At 49.5% G+C, this 12835-nt stretch overlaps 2 protein-coding genes across 2 annotated transcripts in view; one reads left to right on the top strand and one right to left on the bottom strand.

Annotated features, from left to right (window-relative positions):
- Positions 1–1034, top strand: part of SGSM1 (small G protein signaling modulator 1) — a 65728-nt gene extending 64694 nt beyond the window's left edge. The window contains exon 22 of the mRNA XM_012644096.1: positions 946–1034. Coding sequence (XP_012499550.1) covers positions 946–1034 — 89 coding nt within the window. The remainder of the gene's footprint in view (positions 1–945) is intronic.
- An 8235-nt stretch (positions 1035–9269) lies between these two features.
- Positions 9270–11635, bottom strand: TMEM211 (transmembrane protein 211). Its single transcript, XM_012644094.1, is given in 2 exon segments — positions 9270–9532; positions 11524–11635. Coding segments are annotated over 2 exon segments (375 nt in total).
- Positions 11636–12835: the final 1200 nt, after the last annotated feature.

The raw sequence follows: 12835 nt of genomic DNA, 5'->3' as shown, positions 1-12835 counted from the left end.
TCGTTAGGTCCAAACCCCTTAATAAGTATCTATGTGCTAACACCTGAATCGCTGTTTGAAAACATAATAAACATGAATTGAAAGAAAATAACATTTTTATTTCATTCTTAAGTAAGTACGATTACTTACTAATGGGATGTGTGCACCCGTTAGGCTTTGCACAGCTTCTCGAGTCTCGGAATCAGATGGAACACTCCCACCTTCGTTTTCTGTTCCACATAGAGTTTCATGCGGTTCTTGCTTTTTTATCCTAACAACCGCTGAAAATCTAGCTTTGCAGAGATGCAAAGCAGTGGGTAGGAATGTCGGGCACTTTGTTAGGTCACTCCACCTGGCAGTTGATGCGGTGCTCAATAGATGTGGAGTGTGGATTGCTGTGTTTCCCTCAAAGCTTCCAAATAGTCCACGGTGCCCCTGTGAGTTCACGGCGGCACTCTAGGGTACCTCGGCACCCCGTTTGGGAACCACGATCTTAGTGTTTTGTTTTCCCTCTACAAAACGGTTTCTTTGTTATAAATGTCCAAATTTAGAATTAGTTTATGGGTCCGATAATTTTGTGTGGCTGTTGATGAAATGATTATTTTTGCTTTTTCGTCCTTCCCTCTCCTCCTTCCTATTGATTGCTTCCTACTTTTCATGTATTTGTGCATCTGCTATGTGCCCGGCCTTGCTTTCACTCATTCTGTTTGCAGGAAAGAGGTGAAACGACTTCACATTTTTTTTAGCACATGCTATGAACCAGCCTCATCCCATTTGATGCCCCCAGTAACCTCGTGAGGTGGCTACCGTGACAGTCCCCATTTTACAGATGAGGAAACTGAGGTCTGGAGGTGCAGGCCTTCCCCAGAGTCTCTGCTTGCAGAGAGACCCTTCCAGGGGCTAGAAGTGTGTCCCAAGGCCGCACGCAGAAGGAGGCTCATACGATTTTGCCTTCTCCTCTTTCAGAAATGGCCGAACGACACAACACCAAGCAAGTTCTGAAGCTGGCCCGGGACCTCGTGTACAAGGTGCAGACTCTGATTGAGAACAAGTGAGGGGCACCTGGGCTGGGCAGTGTCAGCCTGCTACCCCTGCCTGTCCTTCTGCCCACTCCTCTTCCCAGCCGGAGGGCTGCCCTGGGAGCCGGGTCCTGGTGTCTGTTGAAGAGCGTGGACTTCCCTGCACAGAGAAACTGTCCCGACTTTGGCCGCTGGGCGGGTGGCATCGAGGGGGCGCCCCTTCAGTTCAGCCTTACGTTTTCCTGTTTGACCAAAGATCGCCCAACCACGTCTGGCATTTCTCCCTTGTGGGAGCTGGGGGTTGTTGTTGGATGGAGGAAGCATCTTCGTTCCCGGTCTCCGGAATGGTCTCCTCTTCTTTCTGGATCCTTCCAAACTGTCTTGTCAGATGAGACTTTGGGAGGGAATTTTTTTTTTTTGGAAATTGGTATAGAAGGGGTCTATGGGGCTACCTCTGTGCTCTGAAAGGGGCCGCTGGAGATGTTCCAGAACATGGCTGGAAGGTTGGCTCAGAGCAGGGTCTCTCCCCCTCAGCATTACTGACATTTGGGGCCAGGTAATTCTTTTTGAGGGGACTGTCCTGTGAATTACAGGTTGTTGAGCAGTATCCCTGACCTCTACCCACACGATGCCAGTAGCACCATCCCTTGTCCCCACCCGTGGTTGTGACAAAAAAAGAAATGTCTCCAGACATTGCCAGCTGTCCCCTACAGGGCTAACTTGCCCCTATTTGAGAACCCCTGGCTTGGCGGAGGACTGCAATTGTGCCTCCCTCCCCACTGTCTTTGTACAAAGCCCCCCCATGTCCTGAGGCCTTCCCTCAGTTAGAAAAGGCACACAGGGGTCCTTCACATATGTCCCTTGGGGTCCAGGATTCCTTTTGTTGTATTTTCTCCTTTGTCTGATGCTAGCAGATACTTCCTTTCTTTCTTCTTTTGAAGAAATGTATCTTCCTACACCGGTGATGGAACCAGAGGAGTGTCTGTCAGGCATGAGACAGTCCGAGGCTCGCTGGGGTCCTGCCCAAAGAGGGCAGGGCAGAGTCCACGCCCTGCTGCCTTCTTCCACATAAGGGGTCTCGGAAAGGTGTAGGTTTGGCAAAAGCCACTTGATCAGGGAGGCCGGCTTTTCTCTAAGCACCCGTGCTTACTCAGGACAAAGGCGGAGGAGGAAGAGGTCGGCCAGGGTAGAGGGTGGTGTGTGTTTTCCTAAGGAAACATCTGCTGATGAACTGGGGCCAGGGCCACAGCTAGGTCTGGGAACGGCCACCTCCTTGTCTTCACACAGAGGGTCACCAATCTGCAAACAGACCCTAAACGAGCTAGTTCACTCTGCCTGCCTGTCCTTTCAGTGGAGCAGCCGTGCTGATTCTTCTCTTCGGAGAATGCACCCAGAATGGGAGGACACAGTGAGTGTCAGGGAGGAAGGCTCTTCCCAGGTCACCTGCTATCTCTAGGGCGGTGAAGGAATTACGGCTGGGGTTTGGGGGAGGGGAGGAGACAGGGAAAGCAGCACATTGAAGTGTTTGCAGGGGGGCGCGTTAGTCCTCCCACCTGAAAGCAGAAAGCGACATAGTCAACGTTCCGGCTGCCATTAGAGTCACATGTCCCCACCCTGGCTCCCCAGCTTCCCAAGATGGGAAGAAACGTACAAAAGGCCCCTTGGGATAAAAGTCTTGTTTTGCCGCTCAGCTGTTCCCTACAGAGGATGTTATTTTAGCAAGACCCAAGTCCCAGACCTTCGGATTCTTATTTATTTTTTTAACAGACTAGTCTTTTAAAGTACAGCACAAGATCTCTTCTCTGCCTTCTCTTGTGGTGTTCCAGAGAGTGTCCGTGGTTGTGGTTTGGAATAATTCATATTTATTTTGTTTATCGTGCTTGTTCAGATCTCTGTACATTGTGCGTGCGTGTCCTGGAGTTGGGTGTGTGGGAGTCGTTCTGTCTGTGGAGTGCCCTCTTTTTTTCAGTGTGGCCCACATGTCTTGTAAATGTTTACTAAAGAGTCGTGTCTATATAGAGAGAAAATATATATAAACAGAGAAATATGTGAATCTGTGGGGTTTTTTGTTTCTTTGCGTTTTTTTATTTTATTTTTTTTTTAATTGGGAAGAAAGACATGTTTGCTTCTGAATTGTGCTCACACTTCCACCCTCGTGACCCCAGATGGGGTCAGATTGTCGTGACAGTTGCCTGGCCTCTCCCCAGAAAGACGAATCGCTCCTTACCCCTTGTATCAGTTAGCTGTTACCACAAGTGACGCTGCATAACAAACCACCCAAAACGTAGTGGTTTAAAATAGCCATTTGTTGAGTTCATGATTCTGCAGATCAACAGTCTGGGTTGGGTTCAGCCGGGAGGTTCTTCTGGTCTCAGCCTGACTTCTTCGTGCGTCTGTGGTCAACTGATGGCCAGAGAGGCAGCTCCACTTCTGACATGGGCTGTTGGCTGGGGCGATGGAGGAAACTGGGGCACGTGTCCCTCATCCTCCTGCAGCCTAGCTCAGCCTTGTCAATGTGGCCGTGATGGCAGATTCCATGAAAGCAAGAAGAAGCAGCCACCCCTCTTAAGGCCTCAGCCTGGCTGGCATGAAGTCATTACTGCCACATTCTGTTGGTCAGCGTAAGTCACATGACTGAGCCTGGATTTAGAGGTGGGGAAATAGACTCCACTTCCTGATAGCAGGCTTTGAAACATGACATTGGAAAGGAGCATGGATACAGGCAGGGAAATCATGGAGGCTATTTTTTGCACACTCTCTGCCACACCCCCCAAGGCTTGGTGTACCATGGGGGCCCCAGTCGGTCAGCCATGGGCCATGGGAGCATCCCTCTAAGCTAACGCCTCTCTGCATCCTGACTGCTGAGCTGGCTCATCTCTCAGGTCTGACATTCCCACAGGCCGCGAGCCCATCTCCTAGACATCTCTGGTTCTCACTGGTGGCTGTCATTCAGAACCACAGTCGTCAGGCAGTGGGGACCTTGCACGGGTCTGCACCCCCAGCAATTTCTAAACATGGCCTGAGGGAAACTTCTGGTTTCAACTGTGGAAGCAAAGCTTGATTTAATCTAACGCGCACCCATCGAAACTTCAGGGTTTATGTAGAAAAAGTTAGATTTCCAAATTAAGCCTGCAAAGTGCAGGAGGAGTTTGTAGATGGCACCAGGTAGCTGGATGGGCCCTGTCACCACTTTGTCAGAAAATTCCCGGGAGAGGCAAGTGTGAAGCCACTTATAGAAGCAGGCCAGTGGGGATTTGTCCTTTTGCTAGCCCAGCTGGGGGCTGTGCTAGTTGGAAGGTCTGCTGCTTCTTCCCGAGGGGAGCGTCTCAGAGCAAAGTCTGGTCCTGATGCTCCACGACTGTCCTTTGACGTCACCATCTCATTTCTTGGACTTCAACCTTAACTCGGCCCACACGGCCCCCTCCGGAGGGCTACAGTATTGCTTGCAGCTGCCTCGCACTGCCAGACCTGGGGAACACCAGGACACCTGTCGTGTGGTGCAAATGCCTGGTTACATGCACTGTGGGCCTCTGGTCATTAACGGTATATCTTATGGGAGAAAAAGTCCCAAGAGAATATTTTTGCTTTTGTCAAGGCTTTCCTAAACACGTGCGCTTGAACTTTGCCTAGATGTGAAGAGGTAATTCTTGGATCACCAGGCACGTTTCCACGGCTCGGTCGGGGTGGAGAGCGGGCCCGGTCCTGCGCGTGCGTGTAGTCGGCATCATGGCTGCCACCTCCTACCCACTTCCCCTCTTCCTTCTCCTCTCCAGCCTCCTTTCCTCCACCTCTCTCTCTTTTCTTTCCTATTCCTCTCCTTCTCCCCTTCTTCTCTCCCCTCCTTCTGCTGCTTCTCCTCGTATTATTGATAATAGGAACTTGGATGGTGTCTGTGCCCACGTTTTCTACCTGAATTACGCTGGCCTCGTTCGGAGCAAGACTGCAGTGGGAAGGCACTTCTGGCTGCCCCACCCTTCTCCATTTAAACCATCCTCCATTTTCTTTTCACCTAGAGCTTTCCCTTTGGCTTGCAGGAGAGGCCATGGGGCAGGTGAGAAGCACTTCTCCTGCAAAGAGTTCGGGAGGCCCTCACCTTCTGTTGCAGAATGGCTGGAAGCCATGTTAAGCCATATTCTTTCATTTTCTTTCTTACCTTCTCTCCGTGTCTCCCAGTATTCCCAAGGGAAGGGAGGTGAGGGTGTGGTCAGGAACAGGGTGGGAAGTGATAGGCTGGAGTGCAGTGATGCAATCATAGCTCACTGTGACCTCAAAATCCTGGGCTCAAGCAATCCTCCTGCCTCGGTCTCCCTAACCTGTAGCTGGGACTACAGGTTAGCGTGCAACCACCCGCCGGCTAATATTTATCATCTCTTTGTAGAGATGGGGTCTCGCTATGTTGCCCAAGCTGGTCTCAAATTCCTGGCCTCAAGCAATCCTCCCACCTCGGCCTCCCAAAATGCTGGGATTACAGGTGTGAGCCACTGCACCGGGCCCAGAGTTTTCTTTACATTTCAAATCAGTGTATTCAAATATATTATAATATGCCTATCAATATGAGATTTAGATTCTTTTCTTCTCATCAGATACTCTTAAGTTTGACAGACATTAGACTCATCAGCCAAGGGAGCCTTTCTTCTTGGAGGACTTAAAGGAAAATTAAAACAGAAATGACTAACTAAGTGTATCAATTAAAATCATGTCATATGTCTCCGTCCACATATTTGGTGAGCAAAGATTTAGGATTCCAAATCTGCTACTTATGGCTGTGTGGCCAGGGGCAAGTGACTTGACTTCTCTGAGCCTTAGTTTTCACTTCTGTGAAACGGGGATGATAATGCCTCCCTTGGTTCTGGACTCAGTTCTGAGCCCCCCTCTTTCAAGGGAACCCTCTGCCCCTCAGCATCACTGGGGATGGGGTTGGGAACCCATTTTCCCAGAGTTCCCATCTCAGGTTCTCAGATGAGTTTTTGAAACTTAAGAGAATGTGGCCCCAACCGGAAAACTCAGGACGGGGTGAGCCTTGAGCCCTGTAAGTCTGTGTCTTGGAGAAGCACTGGAGTTAGGTGTGGTGAGGCCATCAGTTCTTGGCAGGAGCAGCATCCGCGGTGACTCTGCAGTTTGCGTCTGATTCTGCTGAGTCAGGAAAGGGCCCCAGGTCTCCCGGTTTTTTTTTTTTTTTTTGGCTTTTAAGCCACTGGGTACATTAAGAGCTTGCACCCAGAACAGATATAGACTCTAGAGGAACACAACAGTTTGAGTCTTTTTGAAGTGCCAACTTGACAATCCATTTCTGACCGTCAACCTAGCAGAACTCAAATACCCAACAGGAGCATGCAGTTCCTTGGAGACGTTCCATGACACTAGCATGTGGCAGAGGAACCCTCCAGTATCTTCCCGGCTTTCTTTTTTCAGATTCGTGAGCAATGATTTCCAGACTTTGTAGGTATGAGGCTCCTTGCAAACAGTGGGTGTCTCTTATTTTGATGAAGAGAAAATAACAGAGAGACCCCTCTGTCTATTACCAAATAAAGACAGAGTCTTTCTGTAAATGGTTTTGCTTTATGGGCTAGAGAAGCACTCCCTTTGGCGTTGCTGAAACAGTTCAAACAGAAAATTATGGAACTCGGGGGCCATTAGGAGGCGATTACAAGAGAGGAAGCAGCACAGCCCAAGCGCCAACGGATGACACATAGGCTTGGGCTCCTACTTGGTAGCTTCTACTTGCTGCGGTTGGTACTGGAATCTGCCTAGGGCTCAAGGAATATTCCCTCATGAGACTGATTTGCGTTGAAGTGCTTCTGATGACACTCGAAATGAACTGCTGGGTTTTGAATCCATTTGAACATCATGTGGTGGCTTCCTAGGTTTCCCATTACTTTATTCAATTATTCTATTACTTTAAAAAAAAAGCTCTAAAACCATTCTTATTATTCTTTCTGTAAGATAAATACTGGGTGTGTTCTCTGTGATCTATGTGTCCTTGGAATAATAGAATCAATCCTGGAGGTTGTTTATGGTTATTGTCAATGGAAAAGAACCCTTACTCTGTAAAGTAGTTTAAAGAGGATTATTCTGAGCCAAGTATGAGGACCATGGCCTGGAGCCACGCCTAAGAAGCCATGAGCAAGTGGACTCGCTGTGGCTGGGTTACAGTTGGGTTTTATACATTTTAGGGAGACAGGGATTACATGTAAAGTCATAAATCAATACATGGAAGGTGTTCATTGGTTTGGCCCCAAAAGGCGGGACATCTTGAAGCATGGCGGGAGGGGGGTTGTTACAGGTTATAGGTGGGTTTCAAAGATTCTTTGATTTTTAATTGGTTAAAGAAATTAAGCTTTGTCTAAAGGCTTGGAATGTTTTAGGTTAAGATAAGGAAGTCTGTTAATCAGAGAGAGGCCACTGGACATATATCAGATATATACCCAGACTCAAGTGATCTGCTAAGTAAATTGAGGACCTGCAGGTGTGGTTCAAGCCCCACCCTGTATAGCCTTAGGCTAGTTAATGAGTTACAAAGGATTTCTCCAAGAAGGGGAATGATGAGTCATGTCTGACCTCCCTTCTCTTGGCCAGCAACTCAGCGTTAGGCTATTTCTGGGGTTCCCTTGGCTAAGAGAGGATCCATTCTATCAGCCGGGGGGTGCTTAAGATTTAAGATTTTATTTTAGCTCACAATATTCTTGGGTGAGCATTTGAAGCCAAAAGAGTTTGATCAAGATGAGTTGGGTGGGTAGGGGCAAAGGCAGCAAATCTAGGTGTTATTTTGTATCTACCATAGTGTCTGACAGTTCTCAGTTCAAATCCCAGCTCTGCCACTGATCAGCTGTGTGGCCTTGGGCAAGCAATTTTACCTCTCTGAGCCTCAATTTTCACTTCTGTGAAATGGGGATACTAAAGCTTCCCTTAAGGAGAGAACTGCTGGCCATTGAATGTTTCTGCCTGCTTAGCATCCTTTCCTCATTCTGGTATCAGCAAGCACCTTCCCCCAGATGTAGGTAATTATATTGTCTCCACTATACCTATGGCCTTCTAGTGAGACTGCTCACATGCCCCTCCCTGCCCAGAGGTGGGCATGTGACCCAGTGCTGGCCAATCAGACTCCTTCCCTGGGATGTATATATACCAAGAGAGGAAAGGGAAGTTCACTCTTTCCTCTGGGGCAGCCAAGCTAGGGTGATGCCAGCCTGGCACTGCCTGTGACCATGTCTCCTGCATGAAGGGGTCAAGAATGGCTAGATCCAGGTGTTCAAATGAAGTCCTTAGAGCTCTGTCTCTGTCCATCCCATGGTTCCGCTCCCCTCCATGCTGGTGTGCTGGCTTCCACAGTGCCCATGAATCAATCATTCTGACCAGGACTGATTTTCCAGAAGGGCTCATTTGTCCATCTCAAAGCCCAGGGGTAGCCAGGGAATAGCCCCAAGGGAAGATTAGGGCACTGCTTCCAGAGAAGAGCAATGGGCTGGACAGGCAAAACCAACAGACAGATTCCAGCACCCCTGGCAGAAAAAGCAGCATGTGCAGAGGTACGGAAGTGGGGAGAAGCCTCCTGGGGGCTCGGAAGTTTGTTGTGGCTGGAGGGAGCGGCACCAGGATTGAGTGGATGACAAGAAAAAGGCTGAAGAGAGTGGTTGGAGCTGGATTATAGAGAGCATCACGTGCCCCAACTAACAGTGAACTTTCCACATCAGTGGGATTGTTTGCATTTGCACAGAGGGGTGAGAAATGTTCTTAACTTCCTCACCCCTGCACCCCAACACTGGCACAAAGTCTTGTAAATAATAGGCACCACTAAATACTTGATGGGGAAATGAGTAATTTTCAAATTATCCAAGAAATGAGGAATTATAAAAAGGAAATGAAGAGAAAGAGAATGTGCACATGCCCATTAAAAGATTTAGTATTTGAGTGACAACCACAAACTCAGAATGGGCCTGGGCACTTTTCATAAATACATGTAACTCCCACCACAGTCCTGTGAGGTAGAGACGATAATAATAGTAGCTAACATTTATTGAGCGCCATGTGCCAGACATGGGTGCGAAGTGCTTTATTTATATAGAGAATCTCAAGTTAATTCCTGGAACATCCTTATGAGGTGGGCATTATTTCAACTTCCATTTTACAGAAGAAGAAAACTGGGCTCCAGAGGGGTGAAACGTCTTGCCTGAGATCACACCGCAAGGAAGAGTGCAGGTGGGATCTGAAACTGGGTACTGATGCTTTCATACGACACTGGATTGTGCTCTTTTTGCTCCTCCCAGGAGATTTTTATTTGTTCATTTCTGGCACAAGGATGATTTTCTCAGTGTCTCTGGAGAACAGGATGGTCATCCCCTGGACACTGGTCACTCGGTGCCAGCTGATCACAGGCAGGAGGCTGGCCAGGACTGCGTTGAAGATGGCAGTTACATAGCCCCAGCCCAGCTAGCACCTCCCACCATGGTATATGGAGGAGGCTTCACAGACTTCCTTGGCGAACGGTGAGGCCAGGCTGATTGGGAAAACCAGCAGGCCCATGATGGCGGCAGTGGCTGGAGACAGTGGGAAGGAAAGCCAGTCAAATAGTTCTGGGCTAACCTTCTATCCCAGGACTCATTTGTCCACCTTGCTATCCACCCACCATCTACCCACTCACCCACCCATCCATCCGCCCACCCAACCCTCCATTCATTCACTTATTTAGTGGCTTATCCTCCTTTTATCCACCTACTCATTCAACTACCCTTCCAACCATCTGTCCATCCACTCATCTATTCATTCAACCATATCCCTACCTACTTATTCTCTCCATCCCTCTATCCACCTATCAGTTCATTCATCCATCTACGCATCTGCCTACTTAGCCACCTGACCCCACCCATCCATCCACCCACTCATCCATCCATCCCTCATCCTCCATCCATCCAACCATATTCCAATCTACCCATCCTCCCTATCCACCCATCCATCCATCTGCTAAAATATCTGTCTATCTATGCATCAGTTCATCCATTCACTTACAAACCCACCTACCCATCCATCCATGCATTCATTCATCAACTGTTCGAGGTGCTGTGGTGGGCATTAATGATACGAATGAAGTGAACCAGACACCTCCTGGCCTCCAAGGCGCTCCCGGTGGTGCAGAGGAGTCACATGACTCCTAGCCTCCCTCGCTGTCTCCAGCCACACTGGTCCACTTTCTGTTCCCTGAACATGCCTTGCTGTCTTGTCTCCATGCCTTGGCCCCTGAACTTCCCGTTACCTGAAATGCCCTGTCCCCTTGGCCAACTTCTACTCATCCTTCCAGACTCAGCTCGAGCGGTACCTTCTCCAGGAAGCTTGCCTTAACACCCTGCACGCACTTGGTCAGGTGCCCCCTGGAGTTTTCCTAGCATCCTGTGCCCATCCACGTGGTGTCAAATATCCACTGAGTTACAACTCTCTGATCCCTCCAAGCCCTGCCAAGTAGACACTGTGCAAGCACGCCTAGGGCAAGGAGCGCATCTCTACCTATGGACTCAGCATATGCCTACTGGGCATCTGTGATGTGTACAGCACTGTGAAATATATAAAGCAAGGTAAGAGGACGGAGAAGCTAAGGAGAGGGAAGCTCCCTTAGCTGGAGGGCATGGAAGCCCCCGTGGAGGCAGTGATATCTCAGCAGAGCCCTTAATGAAGTGGGGAATTAGACATGCAAGATCTGGGGAAAGAGAACTCCAGGCAGAGGGAGCAAGGGTGGTGGATATGAGCAACAGAGAGCAAATGTGGCTGGGGTACATTGAGCCTGGCAGAGCAGGAAGCGCTGAGGTTGAAGAGGGAATGAGGCGGAGCCCCATAGGCCAGAGAAAGGAGTTTGCATTTTACTCAGGGGGATGAAAAGCCGTTGGGGGTAGATAAGCCAGTCTGAGTGGCAGGATCTGATTTCAGTTCCAGCAGGACCCATTTGTTCTGTGTGTGGCAGACAGACGCTAGGGGGCAAGGGTGGCAGGGAGACCTGTGTGGATTATTGCTCTAATCCAGGTGAGAGACGGTGAAGAATTAATTGAACAAAGGTTACACTCAAGACCGAGGCTACTGCCTCCAAAGGCTACGTGTGAGTTAGAGAAAAGCAATCCTCCTGGGGAGATGCAGCCTTGCAGGTTCACAGTTTAGCAAGCAGAGCGTGGGCTAGATTTGAGCATCTTCTCAGCTCTCAGCTGTGCGCCTTTGTGCAGTGCACAACCTGCCTGCTCAACTATGGTGGTCCTGGTAAAGATGACACAAAGTGGATGGATAAGACAGAAACCAAGGGGGACAGATTATCAGGACTGAGTTGGGTAAGGGCAGGAGTGGGTGGTATTAAGGATGCCATCTCTCCCTGCCCCCAATTTCTGGCTTGCTAAAGGACCAGGATGGTGGACAATGCTAGGGTTTATCTCTGAGATCTGACCCAAGAGGTCAGGCCCTGCTCACAGGCTCATTCATTCATTCATTCATTCATTCCATAAGTATGTCTATAGCACTCAACTATGTGCCAGTGGATTTACCTGCTGCTGCCTGCACCCTGGCACTGGGCCACTGCCCCTCCTTGGGCACAGTCCTTTGGGGGCCATGGCCCAGGCCGGGAGGAGAATTGCACTGAAGGCCAACAGGAGCCAGCCTCTGAGAAGCATCACAGCCGAGACCTGCCGGGAAGAGATGAGAGGAAGGGTGTTGGCTGGGACGGGGGCAGGTGGATGCTGCCTCTGCTTATTACATGACCAGCATCAGAGTGTTCGCAACATCCCCATGAGGTCTGTGCTAATATTATCTCTGTTTTACATATAAATAAACAGAGGTCCATGAAATGGGAGTCATTTGCCTAAGGACACACAGCTAGCTGAATCGTAGAGCTGGAATTAAGATCCAGATTGGCCACCATATTCCATAACTTTATTTAGTACTTGCTACATGTCAGGACCACCAGGAAGGGCACCTGGTAGGTGCTGTTACATCACCTTTGCAACGATCAGTTTTGAAGGCTGTACATTCTTCCTTAGAGGTGCTGGACTGGGAGTCCTTACCCATTCTCCCCATTATTGGTCTCGGTAATATGCATCATAACAGGAACTTGAACACTTGGGCTTTCATTTTTAAACCTAGCAGTGCTTAGAGGGTGGCCAGGTAGGAGCGTGCATGTTGTACACTGCACAACTCTAGGAGATGCATTTGGGGTCATCATAGATTTGCACACTGATTACAGCGATTCCCCAGCAGATGGCAGTATAGTGCACTGAAGAAGGGGTGCTGTTTCCTAATGCTCACAGAGGTGCTATATGGGTGGGCGGCTGCCTTTGGAACCATCCTGGGTGTTTGTTAAAATACAGCTAGTCAGACCCCACCCGATCCCTAGAGTCAGAGGCTCCAGGTGGAGCCCAGAATTTGGCATGTTGGCAAATTTCCACAGGTGTTTCTCAAGGGCTGTCAGGCTTAAGAACTCTGTGCTCAGTTCAAAGGGGAGACTAATGGTGGATTCACGGGCTCTGGGACACCCAGGCAGTGAGGAAAGGCCTTCAAATCCCATTTGGCCGCTTCCCTGCCCTGCAGGGTTTGGCTGTGCCCCAGAGGACGCAGTCAATGGTGAGCCCAGGTCTCCTCTTCCAGGCGAAGTCAGGAATATCCTCCAGGGACCTGAAGGTCACACAGCTCTGGTTCCAGCTGTCACCCTGAGGCCAGGAGCAGTAGGTGAGGATGCCAAAGGAGAAGGTGGGGCTCTGGAACCAGGCAGGGGAGATGAGGCTGAGGGCCGAGATGCAGGTGAGGGACAGCCCCAGAGCTGCCCACACGCTGCTCACCATTAGGGAGTGTCACTGACCTAGGGATCAACCGGCAAG

The sequence above is a fragment of the Propithecus coquereli genome, unplaced genomic scaffold (assembly GCF_000956105.1).
Source record: "Propithecus coquereli isolate 6110/MARCELLA unplaced genomic scaffold, Pcoq_1.0 Scaffold206, whole genome shotgun sequence".
Taxonomy (NCBI): Eukaryota; Metazoa; Chordata; class Mammalia; order Primates; family Indriidae; genus Propithecus; species Propithecus coquereli.
Note: the sequence above shows the minus strand (reverse complement) of the source record. Positions and strands in the feature narration are given on the sequence as shown.